This window comes from Botryllus schlosseri, chromosome 12 (genome assembly GCF_051294905.1).
Source record: "Botryllus schlosseri isolate E-star chromosome 12, Bs_hap1, whole genome shotgun sequence".
Classification (NCBI taxonomy): Eukaryota; Metazoa; Chordata; class Ascidiacea; order Stolidobranchia; family Styelidae; genus Botryllus; species Botryllus schlosseri.
Window position 1 is genome coordinate 2,175,357 of NC_137247.1, and position 25,025 is coordinate 2,200,381.

The following is a 25,025-nucleotide window of genomic DNA, read 5'->3' on the forward strand; positions in this document are numbered from 1 at the left end:
GTGTAGAGCGCAGGGCTTTAACTAACAGACTTTGCCAACTAGAAGATTTTCTATTTTTTGTTTATTTGGAATAAAATTCGAATTTCAGCCACACATTTTTTTCAATTAGATTAGAATTGAAATTACCGAATTGGTGAAAGCTTGAGATATTGAATTAAGCCCAGCTCATATCGAATGAGATTTCGTTCTCATGAGCACGAGAACGGCAAATGTCCGCACAGGAAGCTTGTCTCGTTTCGCATCATTCAGTTCTCATGGAGCATTTTCAGGGAAAACCAGAAATTAGGTTACAATGAAAATTAAAACATTTGCCGAAATAGATTAGGAATATCATTACAAAAAAGAATCATTTCACAAATTAAATTAGAATTAGATTGCCAACATTTCGCTCTAATTAGTCTAATTAAACAATTGTAATTTTGTAGTTTTCCAAGCCTGCACGCTAACAAGTTAAATCGCATCTTTCAAAGCGGAACATCGTGAGATTTGCCAAAAGAATATTGATTAATGATGCTTTGCGTATTATTTTATTTTCAGGACAACTCAAAGCTTTCGAAGGAACAATCAATGGTTTTTTGGGACCGGACGGGGTATTTGCGGTGGTGGCGGCTTTTCCCGATGATGACACCGCCAAATTCGAAGGTATAAGTCAGGGTTGCAGTGACTCGACTCGAGCTGGACTCGAGTCACAATTTTTCGTTGACGCGACTCGATTCGAGTCATTTTCGATTTTTGTCAAAAATGACTTGAGTCACCAATAATCGCGACTGTAGTCGTTACAACTTGACTCGAGTCACGTTCTCGAAATGCGGAAAATGACTTGATTTGAGTCTGTTTATTGACTCGACTTTGTGCATGACCCGGACCAAGTCATATGACTCGCGACTATGACGTCATTTCATTGTAATTTCGAAAAAATAGTAACAGTATTGATGTTTCTATCCTACTTATCGGATACATGTCAATGGTTTTCAATTAAAGGTCCGCAAAGCTTTTTCAGGGGGCCCGCGATACCGTTAAATTTGAAAAATGATTGATAACCCATTTTGATTTTTTTTTAAATTAAGGCAGTCGCGAGGCAGTTTCGCTTCATAACTGCTAAATCTCCTGGAATCACATCAAACATAATGGCGTATGAGATAAAATATATTAGTGTGCAAAGTCGTTTAATGGCCAATAGCTTACTGATACAAACATAGCCGCTTAGAGATGTTTTGCTGGGGTTTGAGGTAAAAAGTTTTCTTCTAATCCGTCACGACGAAGGAATTGAAACCTCAGCACGGAATCTATATTTGATATAATATACATAACCACGATTCCAGAATAACTTCAAAATGAGCTACTAGTCAGACATGACTAGCTTGGACGTGATATGTTCAATAAAAATTCTATCTCAATCGTGGTGGCATATATGTTGCGATCATACCCAACTCTGCCCGCGTGATACAGAATGGCTTACATTCATATTGCGTAATTTTTCTCGGTCCTAAGAGTTTCTAATCCTCTTCTCCAAGTATCAGGACTGATATACGAAACACCAATCATGTGGTGACTTTTACTATTCTTCGAAGTTACAACGAATTGTTTGTCTTGGCCGTCCTGGTTTCGAATCATGTGACTTGGTTCGAGTCACGCGCAATGACTCGAGTTCACGTCGAGTCAATACAAAAATCAAGCATTTGAAAAAAAAAATCAAGTCACCACAGAATCGTGACTCGTGTCACACTCGAGTCATTACATCCCTGGTGTTATGACTCGAGTCCGAGTCCAAATCACTTTCTCGACTGTTTGTTCAGTTTCGAGGTAAAAACCCTCTTTTTACAACTCTGCTCGGTGTAATTCGAATGCTTTGCATCCATAATATACTAATTTTTTTCACTTTTACCAGTTTCTGGCCGCATTTTCAAGTACCAGTACTAATAGACCAGGGGTTATCACACTTTCTTAGTCACGCCCCTTGTATGCCAGTGAAAAATTTCACGCCCCCGATCTTTTGCGATATCACAAACTGCAACCAGAATGCTAGCAATCTTAACGGGTAATTTGATGGCAAATAAGTTTATGAATGTTGATGAGAGAATTCTCAAATATGAAATTCGGACCATAAACAGAGCATTGCCTATGAAATGGAGGTAAATCGCGAAACCATTTTTCAGTTGATCGCAGCTTATATACACCCTTTTTGTCACAGCCGCCACAAAGTTCGCGTGCAGGACCATCGACTACGTCAGCGACTGCAGCAGCTATCTCGGAACGATATACGACCAGCCCGGGCAAGTCGTGGAGAGATTAATCGACCTTCTGACACCTTAAGACTACTAACTGAGTGGAAATAGATGACCACGCATATCTATTACAATTTTACACGGATTTCAGATATAGACACAATAGTGATCGGGTGCTCGAATCTGAATGGGGTATTAATTCTAAGAATTCCAGTTAAGTAGTGAAAAATGATTCGTTCTAGTACCGAAATTATGCGCTCCTGTCCATCAAGAGTTATAAACGCAAATTATAGTTTCGATGCTATTTTCCACTGCGGATCCCTCCGGTTTGACCCGAGTACGCTGATTATTCTATTCATAATCAGCCGTTCTATGACTTTCACCCACTCAACACACAATCTACAATGGGATGCGCAATTTATACTGTAATGTGATATAATGAGCGTATAGGACCGCACATTCTGGCAATCTGAAATCCTCATCTGCACGCTTGCATTACTGTAGTATCAATGTCTGAAGACATTTTCAATTACCTTCACTATAGCAACCTGCTAAGCTGTGCTTGAGTTTTTGAAAAAAGAAATTAAAATATTAGTTGTTCAATAAATTTGTTAGGTTGGTTACAAAAACGCTGAACGTCAAATTTGGCTCAATTCCAACGAGTAAAAGACAAGCTATTACATCTACAAGATTGTGAAGTTATTAAAAAAATTGTTGAAATTGTTAAGTTGTCTCACAAAACGATGCATAACAAATTTGGCCAACAGTGGAGATATTGGTGCGATTCTTTAACAGTAAATACTACTAATTAAAACCCAAAACTCTCTACCCGGAAACTTCGCTCGTGCCGGTTGGAATTAGGCCAAATTTGTTATGCATCGTTTTTGAGACAACGTAACAATTTCAAGGTGTAACCAGCAAAATTTGAATGACAAAGCTAGATAATGGCGAACTTATCGAACTCTAATAGCTCCGCTCATACAGGTTGCAATTGAGAAAAATTTGGAGTGCAGTGTTTTCTTAACTACTACAACGATTTTATATAATAACCGGTGAAATTAAAAGAAAACCTTATTTTTGAACAATCTGGCAAGCGGCAAGTGCGTAGAATATTTCGACATATGTTCACCACGTCTAGAATGTGTATTCTATATACATCGTGTAATTTTCAAGCATTCTAGCTCGATTCCATATTGCTGTATTCCTGTATATGATGTAGTCAGTTGCAGTGAGTTGGGACATGAGTATTCTAATAAACAATCATATAGATATCGTGTGTTTTGATTAATCGTCAATGGGATATACGATATTAGAGGAAGTTCTTGGAGGCACAGAACCTCAATGTCAATTGAAGAATATGTTTATATTGTAATAACCTAGGGCGACCGTGCTTTGAGATCCGACGAAAGAGGACACTTTTCACAAGGAACATTTACAGACACCAAAACGGAATATCCGCAAGAAAATTTCTGGCCGCGTTTAGGCTCACTAAATAACGCCATTTTTTCCGAGTCGTCGTGTCCAGTTTTCGTTGAGTGGACCATGTTTTAGTCATCTTTCGGGTCAATAACATTGTAACCTATTTATCATGCGATATTTTGTTCGATATGACCTTTTTGGGTGTGCTATGTGTGCTCGCTCAACGATCAACGTAATAAAAAAGGACGGATTGCCAGAAAAATGAGGACATTTTGGTTGCCTTGAAACACATCGCCCCTTCAACAATATCAGTATCGCATACGTGTTTTTACTTTTCAAGAACAGGCCTACTCAGGTAGTCGTGTTTTCGTAGGCTATTGCACGTAGGATCTATAGATCAAGGTTCCCTATAAGAACCACGCCCAATGCTTACTTAAGGTAGATAATCGGATCGCATGTATATAATATCCGATGACCATTGATGGAATGAATATTCAAGTTCGCAAGACACTAGAGACAATATTACTCGAGTAAAGCAGTGCTGACTGCTTTAATATTCAGCGTCAGCGTTCTCTCTTGTAGAACTTTCGTAAAGTTTGTCGGATACATTTACGTTGATGAAATAGCCTACCTGCCAAAAGGCCCCAAAATGTGCTACGTCTTTAGCTGCCCATTTATACCAGCCACAATGCTATTAGCACTCGCCATAGAACACAAATCACAGACCATAACCAACATTTGCTGTTCAATAAAGTTTATTATAGTTTCTTCTGCCACAACAACTGTCAATCGAGTCAAAGATCTATTATTGCGTGACTCCATAAACTGGAGTCCGTTTTGTATAGTCTAGGGCACGAGTGGCCAACCTTGCGGCCCTAGAAGGAAATTTGTGCGGCCGTGGACACGTAATTAAATGAGTATGTGTTGGCGGCCGTCGATATTCAATTTAAATTGACGGATTGACTCCCGATTTCTTGAGAGATTTTAACTGATCTTGAAATTTTCAATGAAACCTCATTTTTGGATTTTAATATATAGTCGCGATCTTTCCAATCAGCGCCAACAGTACAGATTCGCCCCATATTGAAATACAAACTCGCAATCCTCACTATACCGATAATCCTGGTGGTAGGTCAAGAAATAACGGCATGCAACAAAGTGACAAATAACAATTAGCCCACCGAAGACGCATCATCATTTACAACTTGCCCTAAAAGCCAAAATTTTATGAAACACCCCCTCCATCAACTTGACCAGTGAATCTGATCACATGGGTTACGAAAGGATATATGTTTGATAGTAATATATAAACAACTAATAACATTGACGAAGATCATGACTGAATTTGAATTTTTTTTAGCGCTTCGCGCGACTATGGGCGGCCCCGTAGCATGACCACGCAGTCACCAATCGCGACTTTGGTGCGTATAGTAAGCATATATCATAAAATACCTTAGTCCGGAGTTCACCGCAAATGACCACAGACACTTCAACATGGGTATTTGGCGTCCAGATATTTCATTACGACTATATGCCCTGGAATGCGGCCGTTGGCTACATCAGTAGTGGAAATGCGGCCGTCAATGGCTAAAACGTTGAACACCCCTGGTCTAGGGTTTGTGAAAGGACAGTTGAACTGCATAGTCAAGAAACCACAAAACCATATTGTCCTTTGGCAATGACTAACTGTTGTATGCATTGTTTAGCTGCCCTCCTGCGCCCCCTATATCAGTTGACACCGGTGAGATGCTTGAGTGATTATGTGTTGCATTCTGGGGAGAGTTGTTGGAGTAGATAACTGGATATTTGGGATGTACGAGAGTGAAGCCTGCATACCGTTGTCACAATGTCTGTATCGTCTCCGCTGGAGTGCACAAATTTCTGAGTTGAATAAATCTGTGTTACTGCACAAAGGCCTCTTCACTATAGTCTAGTTACTATTTAGCTTATTTTAGGTATGGAATCGGAATCGAGTTTTGCTTGACGTCATGACTATTTTAGTTATCGACTTCTGGGTGTACGCACAACCAAAACTAGACGGGGTCTGCCATCAAAAAACGATTCCCTTGAGACATGCTCTGGATTTTTCTATTTAGGGTTTACTAAACCTTCGGTAGCGTTTGCTTTTTGATGACATAGAATGAAAATATTAACGAACGGTAGCCTATGTCGCCGCACAAGTCCAGTCTGCAAGCTGCCAGCGTCACGTTGTAATCTTCCAAGAGTCTGAAAACATTTCAATCTTTTCCACCGCGTTCGGGTGACGGGATTTAATGTGGCGCTCCAGGTCACGGCGTCTGACGAGAACTTTTCCGCAAAACTCGCATCTGTACGGGGTGTCTCCTTCGGCGTGGAGTCGAACGTGTTTGTTCAAGTTACTGGGATCTCCAAACGGTCGTCCGCATACCTGTGTATGTAGCATGCGGGTTACATGTGAATAGAACGATATATATATTTTTTTGTCAATTGCAGTATCAAGATAATATATAGGGTTTAATTCAAAACAAAAGTCAATTTACAACAAACATGGTTAAATCATGGCCCTTGTGCGCTTTTAGCCATGGCGTCACGAATCTTTAATTGTGACGTCACAGTGGAATGACATTGAGAATTGAAAATATACGATACATATGGCTCCTTTGTTGAAAATTTTCCGACCCATGACGAAAAGACCAAAATAGCTTTGACCAGGACTGCATCGTTATGTAGCAATCTTACGGTCGGCGGTCATCATCATCATAACGTTAGTCTCGCACCAATGATGTAAGAGATGCGTGCTATAAATGTTGAAGCGACAAATTTTTCGACTATTTCAACAATTCCATACCGTGTAAGTCTACTATGTGGGGTGCAAATCATCCATAGGCAACATGCTGCCTGTTTTCCACGCAATTATGGCATACTTTTACAACTTTTACAAAATGGCATTCTTTAAAAAAACACTGTTTGAAGCATGTTTTAAACCAAGTGTTTGAAAACACCATTTTTTAAAAGATGCAACCCTAGTCACAATTAGGGCTGTGCACAATAATTCGAGTACTCGGGTCTGAATCGAGTAATTATTTTAATGATTCGAGTCGAGTAGCAAATGACGATTTTTTCGAGTACTCAAATTATACGCTCCTCACTATTGAAAGTTATTCTATCTACGAGAATTATGGTTTCGATACTGTTTTCCATAGTGGAAACTTTGAAACCTTGATTGGGAGTATCACAGCATCCGAAACATATTGTACAAAACTACGACCGTTACTGGAAAAAACATTTCCGAAGTCATGCATGATCCACCCATACCAACTGTAACAATGTTCAATGAAATCGGTAGGGTCGAAGAAATACCAAAAGTATCTTTAGTGTGATGGATAACAGGCATTATATTCTTTGTGGTGCCATAGAAGGTACATATTTGAACTTTGACGTAGTAAATTATGGTATCACGTCGTAATGAGTGATACTCGACTCGAAGCGAATCACTCAGGTACTCGATTTTGCCCAGCCCTTGTCACAATACTACAAGTCAGCTACTTCGGGAAATATAGATTTAGAGAAATCCGCAAAATGTCAACACTGCTGTTGGACTTATAGGGAAAATGGCTGCGATTCTGATCGAAATCGAAAATTTTCAATGCTGAGAATTTTTACATCCTGCTACCAGAGGACATAGAAATATTACCAAGCAGGCGTTTCGTGAAATACAGTACCGCGCTCCATATCGTAATACAAAGATAGCGTCACGACCGGAGCTATCTTCAAATTTTCTTTTTATCGGCTATAGCCTTGCGGCGTTTCGATGGCATTGGAATTATTGATGAAATTGATATTACAAAACCGGACTTACAGCAGACTTGGGTAACTAGAGAATACTAATTGTCTAATTTGAGCAAAATGCCGGTAATCGAATTCTAATCGGCTTTGTGAAATGTTGTTATAATCTCATTTTAATTCTAATCGAATTTACCATTTTATTGAAAACGCTACAGGAGAACTGCATAGTGCAAAACATGCCAAGCTCGGCGTAGAGATAATTCTCGTACTTGTCAGAATGAATTCGATTTGCTATGAACTGAACCTGATTCAATGCCCACGTCGTCGAGAATTCAGCAATTCTTTATTCTAACTTAATTTGAAAAAAAAAACAGTGTTGCTTTTATTCTAATAAAAATTAGAAAAACTGAAAATTTTCTAGTTGTTCAACTCTGTGCTCAATCCTCAGGTGGTAAGGTGGAGCATGAACCGGAGTCGGATTGGATATCTGGCCGGGTTCGGATCAGTACTTTTTATTAAGAATATGAAAGTCATACGATCTTCCACCCTCCAATCAAAAGGTAAAGTGAAACGTTATCGGAAATAAGTCGCATGCTAAGTCCAAGTTGACATAATTACTTCAAATAAGGGTTGGGTTTGATCTTTGAGTTTTAATGACCTGTTTGCATTGATTCAATCAATATTCAACACCCTAGGAGTTTTTCGGATAAGATCATGGTCATTTCTACGACCCGGCTTACTGGTCGGACCAGAGCTTTAAAAACAGGATGGGTAGGAGTAGGACCAGAGAATTTGTCCATCCGCTCCGCACTACCAGGCGGTGTCTGATTGAACTATTTCTCCAAGTCATTTCGAGTCCTTCCAATCTTTTCATTTTATCGCTATGTTGCAGTGTTTGGAAATGGCGGAATCAATAATAAAACTAAGCCGAAAACAGAACAGGAATTTCAATCTATTCTTACTTTGCACTTTAGAGGTTTGTATCCTGTGTGAGTTCTTATATGAATCTTCAACCCATACTTTCTTGAATATAATTTGCCGCAGTACATGCACTTGTGAGTCTTCTTATCTTTCAGGGCGTCTGTCGCTAGTGACGTCCCCGGCGAATTCGCTTCTTCCTTTAGGAACGAGCCTTGATGGTGAACTGTTGTTGTGGGAATTGTTTCTAGTTTGGGAGACAGTTTTTGACTGGGTAGAGTCGGAAACGGGCCCGGGAATGGAGATGGGTGCAAGGTTTGTGTCGGTGGCGATGATAAACAAAGATGAGACTGGTTATGGAAATATGGAAAGGGTGGTAATAGTTGTGGAATCGGGAATAATTTAGTGTTGGTGCTATTTATATCATTAATTACGGGGTGGCGAGCGAACGCTTTATCTTTTATAGAGTATTCATACTCAGAAAAGAACTTTTTGTATTTCTGATGCAAGTCGTTAAGAATAAAATCATGTTTGTGCTGTCCGGAAACCGCTGACAGGGAAGGGAAACTAAATAAATTCTGACTCCCCGCGCTAGGAAATAACGCGTTAAAACTGCGCAAGTTGTTCAGAAGCCAAGTGTGGAACAGCATAGTCAGATTCGCGTCCTGAAAACGGCTGGCGTCGAACTGCGAAAAATTGGCCATCTTCGGGAACGACAGAGCATGGGCGTCCGGCTGGCCCGAAACGGATCTTTGTCGATGCGGAGATGGGATTGAGCCCGCGTAAAATCGAGCGAGGTCCCGAGGTGATACCGCCATTTTTTCTTTACTGCTTCGCGGTGTTTATTGATCTTATTTCGTTACCTGGAAATATGAGTGACACAATCGAGTCAAGAAAATAGGCTAGAGATATTGGGAGCAATGGAATGCATGATATTGACTACATTCGTCATAGTTAGCGCTGTGTTACGGCGATGCAGGATTTCACAGACGGAATTGGATTTCAAGTTATCCTCATACATTTTCCAATATACATCTTGTTGTTATCCAATGTTCTTTCCAATTCTTTACTAGTTGCTGGCGATTACCAATAGCTATAGTGACAGTCGAAAACATCTGGGTATATTTCAATATGAAGATATTGTTCAATTGCAATATACATATGTATTTCACGCATTATGCATACAAGTCAATGTGACGTGATTTATGCGTTTAGTTCGTTTATTTAGATGTCTCAACATTTTAAACCAGCGCAAGATTGCGATCGAATGAAAAGATAGGAAGGTGTCGACACGACTTGGGCATAGTCTTTTAAATTTTGGAAACGCCGTTCAAAGACACAATGCTTTCAGCAGAATAGTATATTCCTATTGAAATAAACCCGAACAGATTGGGCTGTCGCTCGTCAGGGGTAATCGTCAGCAACCAGTACAGATTTGGAAAGAACATTGTATATCAACAATCGTCTCAACAACAGATCACACCACGGACCACAGATATCGAAATGCAGTGATTCCTAATCAGCAGAAACCCGATTAACGGAAGCGATTCTGTAATTATCTTTATTGCACTCATACGCGGACTTATACTCTGACAACTTTCAACCACACACTCGCGTATACACGTTATACTATACAATTTGATCGACAATGTATATCACAGTAAACTTTATCTTCAATGAGATTCTAAATTCATATTAAATATTATATTCACATTGGAGTAAGCCCGAAAATATACTTTACGATCGTATATTGAAGTTCTCTACCTCGAAGAACCTATTCAAATTCATATTTTTTTACTTCGCTAATGATTTCGAGATACGTCAATGCTACAAATATATATGTAAACTCTGAAAGACAGTGTACTTCGCTCATAATCTCAAGTGTCACAATAAAACCACATCGGCATATGTGGCGAGCATACTCAGTACTCACACACACATATGATGTTCTGGTTATCAATAACAACCAAGCAGTTATCATCAAGACCCTGTAACGGCAAGTTAATCTCGCCCACTACTTCCATCCCTTACGACACTGTTTCATTGAATATCGTAAAAGTTATCACATCATTTGTTTTAAAGAGTGTTTCGGCCACTTGAATCTTAAAACAACAAATCAACTTCTTTCATGTGCGGGTTAGCGATGACGGAGATTGCCTACATCTCGTCGCCCCGTTGTCATTCCACAACGTATTGTTCCAATTTAAACCGATATTGCCAATACTACCTGTCAAGTTGAAATGCACCCAGCATCCCAGTGTGTATTTGATGCAGCACTTTAAGTAAATTAACCTCAAAATATCCGTATACACTGAAACTTATGTGCACTGTAAGGTGAATTATCGTTCTGGGAATGCGATATCAATGATCAGTATAAGTACCAATTAAGTTTAACTTGGATTTATCACACCATTTTAAATAACTAAAGTTACAAATATATTATATTTTATTGCTTGAAATATTAAAAAAACATATATATCTATATCTTGGAATTTTCCGAAAGAACCGGCAAACTGATCATTATGGTGAAGCTACAAATCATATAACCGGTGACGGCCGAACAAGTGAGACTTGACAACTTGATAATTCTCATCGCCTAATTAGAGTTAAATCCCTTCAATCTACTTCTAATATAATTTGTGAAATGATTCCGTGCTCTAATTTTATTTGTAATCCGTCAGGTGTAACCCTCAACAACTAGTAAAGAATTGGAAGCAACATGGTATAACAACAATCGTATCACAAAATATGACGTCACCGGCATGGAATTTCGATAATGATAGTCTGATTTGAAGATGCTAAAAAGTTGCCCAACTCTGCAACAAAAGTAAATGAGTGATTGTCTAGTTGGAGAGCATTGATATTTCAGTCGTGAATAAATATGCCTGCTGCTTCGTACAGCAACGAAACGATACATACGAATGTGGTGATTTCTCAAGACACTTGGTGTCTAGACGCTGATTGCTGTGACTAGTTTACGTATCTCTGTTTATTCTGTTTTACCCCAGTTACTGATATCTGTGCTCCGAAGTGCGTGCTTTATAAATTCTTGTTTAGTTGATTGTTGACGAATTTTAGTAAAGACCTAGAAAGCTGTCAGGATGTTTTGTCTTCGTCTATCTCGAAGGTTCACTACAATTTTATTGATTTCATGCGCGCAGACCTATTATGGCTTGTAACAGCACACTAGAGTGCGAAAAGGTGGAAATTTTCCCGGCTTGATCGACAATATCGATAAGTATTTAGATCGGCGCCTCTCTTGTCAAAGTTTTCATTTTCGACTTGACCAGTCGGGATGATAATATCGTCGGTCGGTATTGTATTCCAGATCAACCGGTAACTGCTGTTTATACGCGTGGCGACGGCTATCTCAAGTGCTTTCTAATCTTATGGATAACGCGTGACAGGCTTGAGGGTCGTACGATTTAGCGCCGGCGAAGGCCTCTATATCAAAACCGACTTGCGCCAAGCTCTTCCACGGCGATAACAATGTTTTCATACAAGTCGCGCAACTTGTACGCCAATAATAAAAAGTTTGGTTAACGTATGGCGCCGCTGGAGACTTACGCCCAAGTATGCGCGAGATACGAAATTGACAAACATCGATCGACGACTTGAAAAGACAAACCACCTGATACAATCAGATTTATACTATTCACGAAACCGATTCGTCGATCCGAAAAAATATACACAAGCATCGGTTGTGAGATAATATATAGGCAGCGATAGCGATCATTGAAATCCGATCCTAGAGAACACATTCTTATCCGGGGCGCACAAGGCAGGAAACGGCTACAGCTTACCCCTTAAAACTGTCGATCAATAATAACTAGCGTAAGTTTTTGTTACAGTCTAATCCATGGAAAGTTGTACTTATCCTTCACAAAAGTTGCAGTAAAAAGTTGCCGTTAATTTTCACAAAACTTGCACTAAAACGTTTCATTTATGGAAAAGCTCCTTGAAATCATAAGGGTATAACATAGTCGAATCTTTCTACAGCAATAAGGCACTGTAGCAAAACTTAAAGTTGGAGACAAAATCAATAAATATCATTTTCGGCGGTCTAGTCCAGTGGTTCCCAACCTTTCTCGACTCATCGCCCCCTTTTCAAGTTTAACACCGATCATCGCCCCCCAAATTTTATGATATAGATAGATAGTAGATAGATAGTCTTTCATTCGTCACATCAATAAATAAAGAAGTATACGAAACAAATATTGCAGTATAGACTGGGAGACGACGAGGGGCCGTTAGGCCTTCAGAGTCAGTCGCCACCCGAAAAATTGGCATACAAACTGGAATCAACGGCGGGTAAACTAAAACAAAAAAACGAAAAAAGCTTAATTTTCCGGCTCGAAGTCGAATTTTCCACTTTTGCAACCAAATTTTAGTGGGTTGACTAAAAAAAAGGTCATTTCTCCGCCTTGACTCCAATATAGCCGTTTTAACGCGTCATCGCCCCCTTATCTCCCCCTTCGCTATTTTCGCCCCTATCGCCCCCTTTGTCCATTTTCGCCCCCTATCGCCCCTCGTCATTTTCGCCCCCCTAGACCGCCAAGTCGCCCCCTGGGGAGCGATATCGCCCACGTTGGGAACCAATGGTCTAGCCTGTATGTACGTCAAATCAGAAACGACCACAAATTTAAACGACAGTGCAATAGTCAAGCAAATATTTCCCGTAAAAATTTGGTTGTATAAAAAATCGAAAAACAGAAAAGAGTTGTAAAAGGTTGCATGGAAAAATGATGACAAGTTGCAAAAAGTTGAAATATAAGATCCCTCCAAACAGCTTAAAAGACCACACTACATAGCTTCTGAGTATTTAGGAAGCTGTCAGAAGTTGTAAAAAAAGGTTGCAAAAGTTACAAAAATTCGCCCTAATAATAACACTAATAATAAGTTGTGAAATGTTTCCATGGTATAATTTTAATTGTAATCTAATTTCTGGGTTTCCTGTAAATGCAATGGGAGAGCTGCACCGTGCTACACGAGGCTACCTTGTTGTAAATACACTTGCTATTCCCATGCCGAGGAGAATGAACCAGGAGTTGATATGTGGTGAGCGTGAATCAATGTTCAAGTTTTCGCGGATTCACTAATTCTAATTCTAATCTAATTTGGATCAAAACTGTGTAGCTATAATTCTAATTCTAGCAAATTTGGGAAAGATAGTTATCCAAGTCCGGTTATAGGACGAAGAAGTAATAATTTGTTATATTATTTTGATAAATATCGCTGTTTTGCACGAATTTGTAACCTCTCAGTATAAATAGATCAATATAAAAGCAATGTCAGTGAAAAGTAAACCAGTGATAGTGTAGACTAGAAGCTAATTAGATGCATGGTTCTTATTATCTGTAATATATTCTCCACCTGGACACATCAGGTTTCCATTCGTTCAAACAGTTTATTCCTGATCAAATTTTGAATAGGTATATTCATATTGAAATGAACCTGAATATTTACGGGTGACACTCGTCAGGGGTAATTGTCAGCAACTAGTAGAGAATTGGAAAGAACATTGTACATCAAATTTTATCCGTATACCATAACTATTATTTTTCGGATACGGAACAGACGATGCCTTCGAGAGTCATAATAAATCAACTAAATTAACAAAGAACATGCATTTGTGTACCGCAACTGACGCCCGGTAAAGCCGGTTGACCGAGAATTTCAGAATTATGATAGAATAGAAACAACTATACAATTAAAAGGTATCTTCATATTGAAATGAACCAAAATATTTTCGGCTGACACTCGTCAGGGCTAATCGCAGAGTTGTAACCAAGTCACAAGGCTCCGAGTCCCAAGTCAATCGCAGGTGCGAAACGCAACCAAGAGACCTCGAGGTGGTATGCAATGTTCCCTCTAATTTTTCAAGAGTCTGCGCAAACACGCCAACTCACTGCGCAGGACCTCGGACAACAGTGCGTAACCTCCCTCCAATAGGGTGATAAAACTAACTACTGGGGGGCTTCGCCCCCCAGACCCTCCTCTAGGCTTCTTCCGGTACTTATCATGTACATTGGGTGCCCATTTAGTAGTAGCTTCCCTAAACGCGCGAAGCGCGAAAAAAATTCTATAATTCATGATTGCATCGGCCAATATGATCGGGAATTGCATATATATTGCTATCAATTTTTTTCGTCTCCCTGCTCACACAATCAGATTTACCGGTAGAGCTGATCCAGTGAGGTGTGTTGGAATAGATAGGCCCTCTAAATAATAATAAAACGGGCGTGCCCGTTGATATAATGACTTCGTTACATGATGCTATTTCGTGACCCCCTATCTGCTATGTCAAAAGATATTGAAATCGCCAAAAGGTACTAAAATAAAAGACGTACACGATTTCAGATTGGTATTTCTTAACTGGAAAATAATGTTCCCTCGATATGGCATTTGTCTTGTTGTGGGACTCGGATCGCTAGGACAGGAACATTCGGCGCCAGGCATTTAGGCGCCCATGGACATGGACAATTACACATATATTTGTATATATCGAAGTTTTCGGTCAGCACCGGGGCAGTCTTTTTCGCCCAAGGTTTTCTCGCTGCTGATCGTTCTGGCGCACTTCTTGGATTCGCATGTTACTTAGCCTTTACCTTCATATGTCTTGGCGCGTCATGGTGCGGTAATGGCCGACGCCCAACTGCCCATTTCTATAAATCATGCCTATTTTTTGTAGGGAAAGGGTACCCAATAATCAGATATCTTACAATAATAAAACGTGCGTAGCGCGAAAACAAATTCCTGTAAAATTTAAAAAAAAACATGATTTATGGTAATTCTCGAAATAACTTTGGACCCCCTTCGAGCTCAGCCCCTCCAATTGGGGGGTTTGGGGTGCGAAAGTTACGGTCCTGAGTAAATCTTACGCAATGTTCATGCCCCGCGAAGAATACTATCATTCGGTAGTTTCTCGCAAATTAACTTCGAGCTAGCCCATTGTTATTTATAACTTTGTTAAACCAGGTTATTTCGCTATTCCCAGAAAATAATGCGCTATTGAAATGATATCAGTATCGCTCACGTGTACGAGGCCATACTAAAAAGATATCTTCCGTTAGGCGCAAGTGATTGTGAACTCTAATTTCCTCAAGGAGCGCAATAACCTTTGCGGGGCGCATTTGTACCTCGGTTTCAGACTTCAGTGATAACACTATTTGGCCCTGACAATGTTCCATCTTAATTTTCACGAATCTGCGCATCTGCGTGGTCCATTGGACAACAGTGCGCAACAACTATAAAAAAAACATCGTTTCTGATTTTTTGTGCGCAACGTAGATTTTCTGTGCGCAGAGACCGTTTCAGCACTGCGCATTTGCGCACGTGCGCAGCTTAGAGGGAACATTGGTGGTATGATGTAAAAAATGTTGAGAACCACTTATTCAGAGCGAAAAGTATTTCGAAGATTTGGAAAAATCTAAAAAACTTCCGCCACATTCTATGGTTCCAATTCCCGAATCGGAAATGACACGTAAATACATTAATCTGGAAATATTGGGGGCAATAAATCCTCTCTGCTCATTGTGGGCTACCTACCGAAAGAGGCGTGTTCATGACGACATTTCCCGGATTAAATCGCAAAAGTACAGCATGTATTTTTGATGTGTAACCGATATTTATTTTGCAACGCGCTCTGTTCCCGTGCGAGGCTTAGCAAAAAGCTTGTCTGGCGCCGTATTAAAACTTATCCCATTCCGTCAAACATAGCTGGTATTGATCACGCCGATCGATGGCATTGTTATACATGACAGGGGCTGTTCGGTGTGTTGTCATTCGCAATGTGTACCTTTGAGATTTAGTGGAACGAACGTACTGTCGGCATCTTGTATTATTCTATAACGCATATGACTTACTTTATTCACTTTAAGCGCAACAATGCCAACCAGATTACGAAATGTTAAGATTATTCGACTTGAGATACATAACTTGACAGCGCGTCGCCATATTAGGCCTCATCCTGTCATTGACATGCTTGAAGAGGCACTCTGTGTCGTAACACTGAGCGTCTTGCGATGGTCTTCACCTGTTCATGTGTTTCTTCTTGAAGTTATCCGGCCTACGATTTTCGAAACAATCGCGCTCTAATACCGACAGGTGTAAATTCTTATGCTCTACGCGTCTTAGTAAATATTAATTATGAAACTGTTTTCGCTCGAGTAGTGCTCAAGTTATGAATGCCGGAAACGGGGCAAGACTGTTGAAGTGCGTTTACAGCAAGTATATTGCCGCTACTCGAAATTTTAAAGTGTCCCAGCCTTTGTCGTGATTTTGAAATATCATAATTGTATTTGTATATAAACTTGCGATTCATTAATAGCCACTAATATCCGGCGTATGGACTTCGCCAGCCCGCACATGTCACAACCAGTCGCCGAGAATATTCACTAGTCCAGTTCACATTCAAGTCTGGATGCATGCAACTTTTACTGAATAAACACTAGTCAGCCCTCAGAATTACCGGACCTCGATCTGACATATCAACCTGGCCTATTGACATATTCGTCATTCATTTGCATCACCTATCAACCTCGCCTATTGACTTATTGGTCATTCTTTTTCATCACTTACATCACCTAGGCCCGAGTGGGTGTCTGACTTCGAAGACTACTCCTAGTCGTTTCGACCCTTCCTGTCGTTCATCATATCGCAGACTTGTGGTCTATTGAAATGATGAAATTTTTGATGAAATGATGAATTGAATAGTCATTTTATGCTATCCCTTATTTCTGCCCATCCAGTGTGCTTGCCTCTGATATACATCGCCAGGGTAAAAGCTGGGTGATTTCAAAGACTATATACTCCAAGTCGTTTCGACACCTTCCCATGTTTTCATTGTATCGCAGACGTGTGGCGTTTGGAAATGATGAAATCAATAATAAACTGATACTTTATTGTCCTCGCATTCACCACTTCGTTACCAGTTACCTTGCGCTACATTTGGTTCATTTTGAAATGCTCATTGTGCGTGCCTCTTATTGAAAAGTTCCGTGTCCGTCCTTCTTGGCCGGGGTTGAAACGAAGACCAGGAATTCGCTGGCAGTCAAGACACACATTCCACAGCAGACGTCACACTGACTGCAGTAAAATATTCACTAAATCATTTTGTTTTGTGTAAAAATCGTGTTTTATTGGTTCTGTTCTTTCAACACTGATGTTGATGCACAGGTCATTTTGTCCTCCGATACTTCATAATGATGTATTAGATGTGTAACGCGGTAGAGATTTGTTTTATGACTTAGAGACTAGTTGAGTTTTTACTTGAGTATTTAACGCAAATCATTGTGACTTCTGCTTCATGAGTCGGGTGTTCGTAGGTTTGCATTTAAAACAAAAATCAATTTAAAACAAGCATGTTTAAAACATTGCCCTAATTCAAAACATGTTGTTGTTTTTTTTAATGTTTTTTAAAGCCATGACGTCACGAACTTTGAATTGACGTGACGTGACGTCACAGTGGATGGACATTGACAATTGAAAATATAGGGTAAAAATAGCCTCTCTGACGAAATATATGTACTACTGCTGTTGAACCGAGTAATCTGTGGGTTCGAACCATCCCATTTCGATATACGTCGGCCACATCGGGTGGTAATTGTCCGCAGGATCATAAAACATGTCTTTTGTAAAGTATTGACACAATTATGGCATAATTTTACTGCTTAAAAAAAGAATTTTGTTAAAAGGATTTTTTTAAACACTGTTTAAAACATGTTTTAAACAAAGTGTTTTAAAACACTGTTTGTTTTAAATGCAACCCCAGGTGTGCGTCTTGACTTCTGCTGAACGCTTGACTAGCATAGTGACGCCCTGGGGCTTTGAATCCCGATTAAGAACCATAGAGATACTGTATGTGCTAATCACAACGTAATACATCCGCATGGCGTCTTCGTGCGCTCCCCTATATCATTGATATCAACACCGACCACACTCTGCGAATAAAGTCTTATCTCCGATGACGGCGGGTGAGAATTGCCTCAATCTCTGGTCAAGTGGGATCATTTCAATTACGCGTGTCGGCGACGGATGCGCGAAACCGATTACAATCGAATCGCTGATCCTATAAAAGGTGGAGCTGCTCAAGTGAGCTAGACGGGTTTCGGCGAATATCTTTATACTGGTATGCGTACGACATTGTAATCCCGCGTTTTATTCCAAACGCATCAAGGCAGAACTCGACGAATTCACACTCACCCGTTCGGGACCTCCACGATTTATATGTTTTGAAGCACTGATCTATGACTTTTATACAAAACGTTCTTTTTAATTCTCTACTATAGTTACTAACGATTACCAGTGGCGACCGACTATCGAAAATATTCCGATACATTTCAACAAGAATATATTACTCGAGTGCCTATTAATGTTCTGTACCTCCAAATCTCTCTTCAAGTTCAAACATGTATGTTTTGTGACTGCAACGATATTGAAGCCAGCTACAAGTCAACAGAAATAATTTATTCCTCATGCACCATGGATATTCCGTAGAGCTCTGTGATAATTGTATGGGTCGATCATAACTTGGCAGAAATGTCGCATCATGAATATTCGTAACCTAGTGAAATAGTTTTTCCTGCGATAGGGCTAAAGGAGCTCGAAGGACCCCACAATTTTTTCCCAAATGTAGACATTCTACTTAAAATTTTCTTCGCGCTTCGCGCGATTCACTGTCTGTAGTTGTCTGCTTTTTAATAAGGGTACTCTCAGCGCCACAAGATAGAATATTCACCAGCTTTAACATAAATAGGCATTTCAGCGCCAGCCATTTCTGACCCACGGCACATCAAGACTTCTGATGTTTCGGCCAACATGAGACTTCGCGAAATGTATTGCGAAATAAAACCTTGGTCGAAAAGGACCGCCGCATGACGACCGCAACCATGAATATATACATTGCATATTGTCCTTCCCCCAAAGGCTCGGAATAGTCCTGCGCCTACTATCTGAAGTCAACAGCTCCCTCAACGCTGCTACCAGTTAATCTGATCTCGTGGACTGAGAGAACGAATGATCAATAGCAATATATGCAATTTTCAATATTATAGACCAATTTCAATCCTACTACACTACGTGTGCCGAAGATCATATTCCATATAAGAGTATAACCTGCTTTTCTGGCAGTGGTAAAAAGGCCAGTCGTGAAGCGGGCCGTCTGACGGCCCAACATCAACTGTTTGGTTAGGCGATCAAGTACTGTTTCATCCCTGATAGGGACACAGTGACTTTTAAAATTAATTGCTACGGCATAATGTGCGATATTGGCTTATATTTTGAACCTGGGTTACTCATACGACGTAATCACGTTCATAAATAAACCAGACTTCACAGTAAACGCATTTCCGTTTCAGTTGACGGATTAATATTACTAAATATATATGTTACAGTCTGAATTTCAAAGCTCTTTTCGCGAGCCGCTCAGAATCGCGTCGCGGGCCGAACAACAATGCCCAGGTCGGGTCTAATTTGACAACAAGAATTACCTAGTTGTTCATTTCTGGTTGTCCAACTGGTCCCTAAAGTCCCTGATAAGCAGACGCAGACTGTCAAGACAGATCACTCCGTATGTCGCGATTTTATCCTTTGTAGTATATTAGTCACAATCAATTGCATAGTAAAAGTCGAAAGAGCGAGACGACGAAATCATTACATGATCGCTGTTGCGTTACGCAAATCAATACAAAAGATATATTCGGTATGCAAAAGCGAAATATCGACACGCCAAGTATATTCATCAAACCATTTCTAATTTCGAAGCAATAACACACATACTATGTTTAACAAGCAGTATCTTAGCAGGTCAGGACGCAAGTCGTTGAGCCGAATCGAGTAATATTTATCATCATATTTTTTCGCGCAACGAAAACATACAGACCTTGTCAGTAAGAGTTTTAGTACCAACGATAATTTTAGTTTCGATACTAATTTTCCTTCCGCGGAAGCCGCGGAGTCTATAGATGTGTTGTAACCGGAAGTGCTCGAAGTAGTCATAGTCGGTACTCAACCAAAAGTCGAAGCAACGTCGTAAAAACTTAAAACTGTCAAATAGGAGTAGAAGTAGCTTCAAATCATAATCGTTTGATGAAGTAGTGCGCGTAGGAAAAATCGACTTCAAGTAGGCTACTTCTGAAAGTAGAAATACTTCGTTATTGGCAACCTGTGATTGTAACGCGGCATCCAACAAATGTACTACTGAGCAACACGGTTTTCGGAAACGACATTTCTGTAAATCAGTGATCAATTAAACGCATTCTCGTGAATTCCTATGAAATAGGTATGGTGGGAAACTATATAGTGACTTTTCCTGTCATTTTATTGGACAATATCCTAAGCGTGGCTGGAGAACCATTACCGGCTGAAAGTGCTACTCTTTTTCAAGATTATGATAGTAATAATATTAAGGTCAAATTATCTGTAATGTGGTGAGATTATTATATTTATATTGAAACAAACCCAAATATTTTCAGCTGACAATCGTCAGTAACTAGAAGAGAATTGGAAATAACATTGCATATCAACAATCGTATCACCGAATATGACGTCACCGGTATGAACTTTCGAATATTCGAGGCGAAGAGAGCGCTTATGCTCAATTTGCTATTTTATGTGGTACACGAGCTCTTTTTGTGGTCACTCAAAATCACATATTCGAACCTCCTAAATCATATACTCCCCTCGAGCCTCAACACTATGTTCAGAATTGAATCGCTCATCAACTCGATTCTGCGCAGCCCTATTTTCAACTCAGGAATATTCGGATCGAAACAAAAGTTCGATGTAATTCAGCCTGTGTTTCTCGTACAAAACTCATACAGTCAGCTTCTTGATGGCTTCATTCAGAGCTCAAGTCCTCTTCGTAAACTCACGTCCGATGTTCTCATGTAAGTCTATTCACATCGAAGATTTTCATCCGTTTTCGTTCGATACGGGATAGCTTATTTCGTTGGTTGGCACTCTTTGGTAGCCGCTTTTGTTGAGACTAGGACTGCCTTGGTCGTATGCGTTGTAGCTGGATTTTGAAGGTTGGGATAACTCGTCGTCAGAGCGTCTAAAATGCAACTCCGATTTATTATAGACTCAGATCCGGCCAAAGAAGCCAGCCATGTTATATTTAGGGTTGCATTTAAAGAAATGGTGTTTTAAAGCACTTTGTTTAAAAAACGTCTGACACAGTGCTTAAAAATGGCCTTCAATATAAAATTGTATTTTTGTCTCAAAAGTAGTATAATTTATGCCATAATTGTGTAAATACTATCGAAAAATAATGTAATATGAGCCCGCGGACAATTTGCACCCGATATTATCGACGTAGGCCTATATGATATGTCATGGTTGAAAACATCGAGATCGTTGTCTGTTCAACACTTATAACACGTAGATACGGATCATTGGTGCGGAATGTTGCATAGCGGCGTACACCAGGTCAAATATATTTTCTGGTCCGTCTAAGACAGGGGTCGCGGAAGCCTTCGTCGCGAAAATAGTGATATTTAGGATGTCATTCCACTGGCACGTCACAATTAATGATTCTTGACGTCATGGCTAAAAACAACAGCAACAAGAAAAACAATTAGAAACAAGTTTTAAACAGGGCCATGATTTTAATATGTTCGTTTTGAATTGATTTTTTTAATTCAACGCCAGCTATACTCGTGTAAAAGTAGAAGTATCGCTATTAATTTCTACTTAATTACACGTTGAAGTAGTGATTTGCAACATATTCCAGTACTAATTACTCTACAGCAGTTCTCAAACTTCTTTAAACACGCTCCCTTTCATTATAGTGAAAGATTTCGCGTACCCATCATCGTCATATCACAAAATGCAATCAGAATGCTAGCAATCCCAGCGAATGGTTTGATGGCATGGAAGGTTATGACCAGTGGTTCCCAACCTTTTTCGGCGCCAGGGCCAAATTTAGAATTTCAGAGTACGGTTGGGGCCGCACGAATACCAGGGCAATGAAACGGACCCAAAATAGTCATCAAAATGTGAAAATTGGCATTGTTCCGATCAATCGCTCGACGCCATTGGCCATTGTTATGGTCATCGTGTTGCCGCGCTCCCATTGTGCAGAACAATCGACCTTTTGTGGCTATTTCGGAGTAGTTTTATTGCCCTGGCGAGATTTAAATTCGTATTTTTCTAATCAGTGCGACACTAGCTTTCGATAAAGACCGGACCTATGAAATTATTCGGACGCTTGGGTCGCGAGCTGTAGGACCACCAATTATACTGCTTTTCGCCAGCTAAGCAGTACGCATCTCGGCGTATTCCCCTGTGTGTCACATGAAGCAATAGTTATCATAGGGTTACGTCCTCTTTCAGGAGGATTTGTCCTCTGTTTGACTTTTTGGAAAGCGTCGTCGTAGGACGCCAAAATGTCCTCTTTTTTGAGGATTTTGGTTACATATGGGGTCAAATTCGACTGATATACATTAAGTCAGCACTGTATAGTAACGCTCCGGCGGCTATTTCGTGAGCTGGGCCGGAAAGTTGGCCTTTTTTTACTCAACCACCTGCTATTGTGAAAGAAAAACTGTATTTTCCGGGAGTTGAGCCTTTTATTTGTAGTCAACCGACCACGAAGTGGGGAACATTTGCCATTTTTTCAGGATTTTTCTCCGGTTTTGCAAGTTATCAATACCTATCTATATTTATACCTATATCTATAGCTACTGCTCGTTTAACGGGAATGTTAGGGCACATTGCATTGAAACAGCAGTGACGTAACGTTAGCAGTCTACTCACAACTTTCCTGCAATCCTAATTAAAAACTCCAGACTCCAAGCCGAGCAAGAGTATTTTATAATGATAAATATTATATTTGGTCATAAATCGATTTCTTAATATTTTTGGGAGCCGCATAAAGGCTAGCTGGGGGCCGCGGTTGGGAATCACGGGTTATGACTGTTGAGGAGGGAATTCCCAAATTTGAAATTACATACAGCAAAAAAACTCTACATACAGCAAAAACCAGGATATGGAGGTCAATCGCGGGGGAACGAAAAAGTTTTCAGATGAGCTCAGCTTCGCGCTCACTTCAGATGCTTTGGCGCCTCCCTAGTTTGAGAACCACTGAACTAAAAGTAGAAAATGAAAATTTTCTAGCGGCACTATAAATTGGTGCTATCTTACGAAATGTGTAAAGTTACTGTGATGCAGGGCCTGCTTCGGTCGGTTCTTAAGGCAATTTCACTCGCAAAAAGCGAAGCTAACTCAGTCCTAAAGTCCTCCATGCATTTCAAAATACTAGGTGAGCATAAGTCAGCAGTTTAGCATAAAGAAAGTCATCAAGTGGGAGTGGGAGTTGTAGAAAAACAGCAGCAGTCCAGGTAGGAGAAATTCAGTTGCGTAATACGAAAAAGTAGAAGTTCGTTACTGACCATCTCTGAATGTATAGTATAGGCTACGCGTGCGAAATTTAGTATTTAGAAAATTAGTATCATACCGAGCGTCAATTCAAAATGCGTGTATTTAAATAACGAGTTATCCATTTAGTTTAAAATATTTGCCAACATACATTATGAGTATATTGTGATGTTGCCTACTGCCTGCGTCACTGGTTCCCAAACTGTGGTGCGCGTGCCCCTAGCGGTACGCAGAAACATCTCAGGCAGCACGCGAGTAACCTCAGCGAACCTATAAATTTGTGCATTGATAATGAAATATATAGGTATTACTATTAACTTATGATCAAGCTGAAACAGTGACTTTCAGCACTTTCGCACTAATTATTTCTGTTCTGGTAGATATAACAAGGGGTATGTGAGCTCAGTCAAAACGCTCCAAATGTTACGCGCACACAAATAGTTGTAAAAGCACTGGCCTAGGCTCACAGGACGTCTTTAACCAATACGATCATAACGCGACTACTTTTAGAGAAGCTGAAGGGCATGCAAGAAACAGCGAATAGCGCCAGTAAGCTTCAACAGACAATACAGCTAATGCTGCGTGTATAGCGTATAATGTACATTGTCTAGTGTCCAGGTATACATTTGTGATGCTGGGATGTCGCGTTGCCAAATATGCAACGGGTCTATGCATTTCAGACGTCGACTAATATCGCAAAGATTTGATTATCATGCCGTGACGGTGAATAATCCGAAGTATAACGATGATTTGAACTAAACCGCAGTTCTGCCAGGGACATCTAGACTATCAATCCTCAGTGGTTCTTAGCTTGAGTTCAGACCATCCCTATGGGTTCGCTGGAGGCCAAGACACATACCCGATTCACACAACAAAAGTTCTATTGACTGTCAGTAAATAATCACTATCATCCCTTGTTTATGCGCGAAAACAATGGTGAAATAATGGTTCTGTTCTTTTCACACTGTTGTTGATTCTCAGTTTATTCTGTGCACCTGTACTCCACAGTAATGTAGATTTTTGTACTTGATACTAGGCGAAACTTTGTGGTCCGCTGGAGGCTTTCAGCTTAGAGTACGGGTTCGCCACGTTGAACCATAAGCAACACGCAATGCATTCAACTTTTGTGCATTTTGAGATGTTGCGACTGTACTCCATAACCATGCGTGCTGAACGTTCGGCGGTATAACTCGACAAGGACAGAACTCACGCGTTATACCAAAACGAAGAAACGTATCAGTCTCAACACGCCTTTGTAGCAGCGTGATTTTTATATTCTAGTTTCAGATTTGTTTGTCTGTGCGCTACGCTTCGAGTTAG

The 25,025-nt window shown here is 40.1% G+C and overlaps 3 protein-coding genes across 5 annotated transcripts in view; 1 reads left to right on the forward strand and 2 right to left on the reverse strand.

Moving 5' to 3' along the window:
* Window positions 1-2,930, forward strand: part of LOC145452899 (uncharacterized) — a 268,123-nt gene extending 265,193 nt beyond the window's left edge. Inside the window, exons 19-20 of the mRNA XM_080331028.1 lie at window positions 538-642; window positions 2,192-2,930. Coding sequence (XP_080187154.1) covers window positions 538-642; window positions 2,192-2,313 — 227 coding nt within the window. The 3' untranslated portion in view covers window positions 2,314-2,930. The remainder of the gene's footprint in view (window positions 1-537; window positions 643-2,191) is intronic.
* Window positions 2,931-5,703: 2,773 nt separating this feature from the next.
* On the reverse strand, window positions 5,704-10,499 carry LOC145452765 (uncharacterized). Its single transcript, XM_080330918.1, has 3 exons — window positions 9,575-10,499; window positions 8,372-9,420; window positions 5,704-6,051 (listed from the first exon to the last, which is right to left on the reverse strand). The coding sequence occupies exons 2-3, from the start codon at window positions 9,143-9,145 to the stop codon at window positions 5,848-5,850; spliced, it is 978 nt and encodes a 325-aa protein (XP_080187044.1). The 5' UTR covers window positions 9,146-9,420; window positions 9,575-10,499; the 3' UTR covers window positions 5,704-5,847.
* A 9,402-nt stretch (window positions 10,500-19,901) lies between these two features.
* LOC145452897 (extracellular calcium-sensing receptor-like) overlaps window positions 19,902-25,025 on the reverse strand; it is a 33,968-nt gene continuing 28,844 nt past the window's right edge. For 2 of the 3 annotated variants that reach the window (XM_080331025.1, XM_080331024.1), the window contains one exon: window positions 19,902-21,381. In XM_080331025.1, the coding sequence (XP_080187151.1) occupies window positions 21,240-21,381 (142 nt within the window). In that variant the 3' untranslated portion in view covers window positions 19,902-21,239. The remainder of the gene's footprint in view (window positions 21,382-25,025) is intronic. The other variant, XM_080331026.1, reaches the window with a different exon arrangement.

What these genes read in the sequence shown, in the direction of transcription:
- LOC145452765 (XM_080330918.1), bottom strand. Translation starts at nt 9,145, where the DNA reads ATGGCGGTATCACCTCGGGACCTCGCTCGATTTTACGCGGGCTCAATC. An exon ending in ACAAACCTCTAAAGTGCAAA is followed by an intron (nt 6,052 to 8,371) that starts GTAAGAATAGAT and finishes CTACATACACAG; the next exon opens with GTATGCGGACGACCGTTTGG.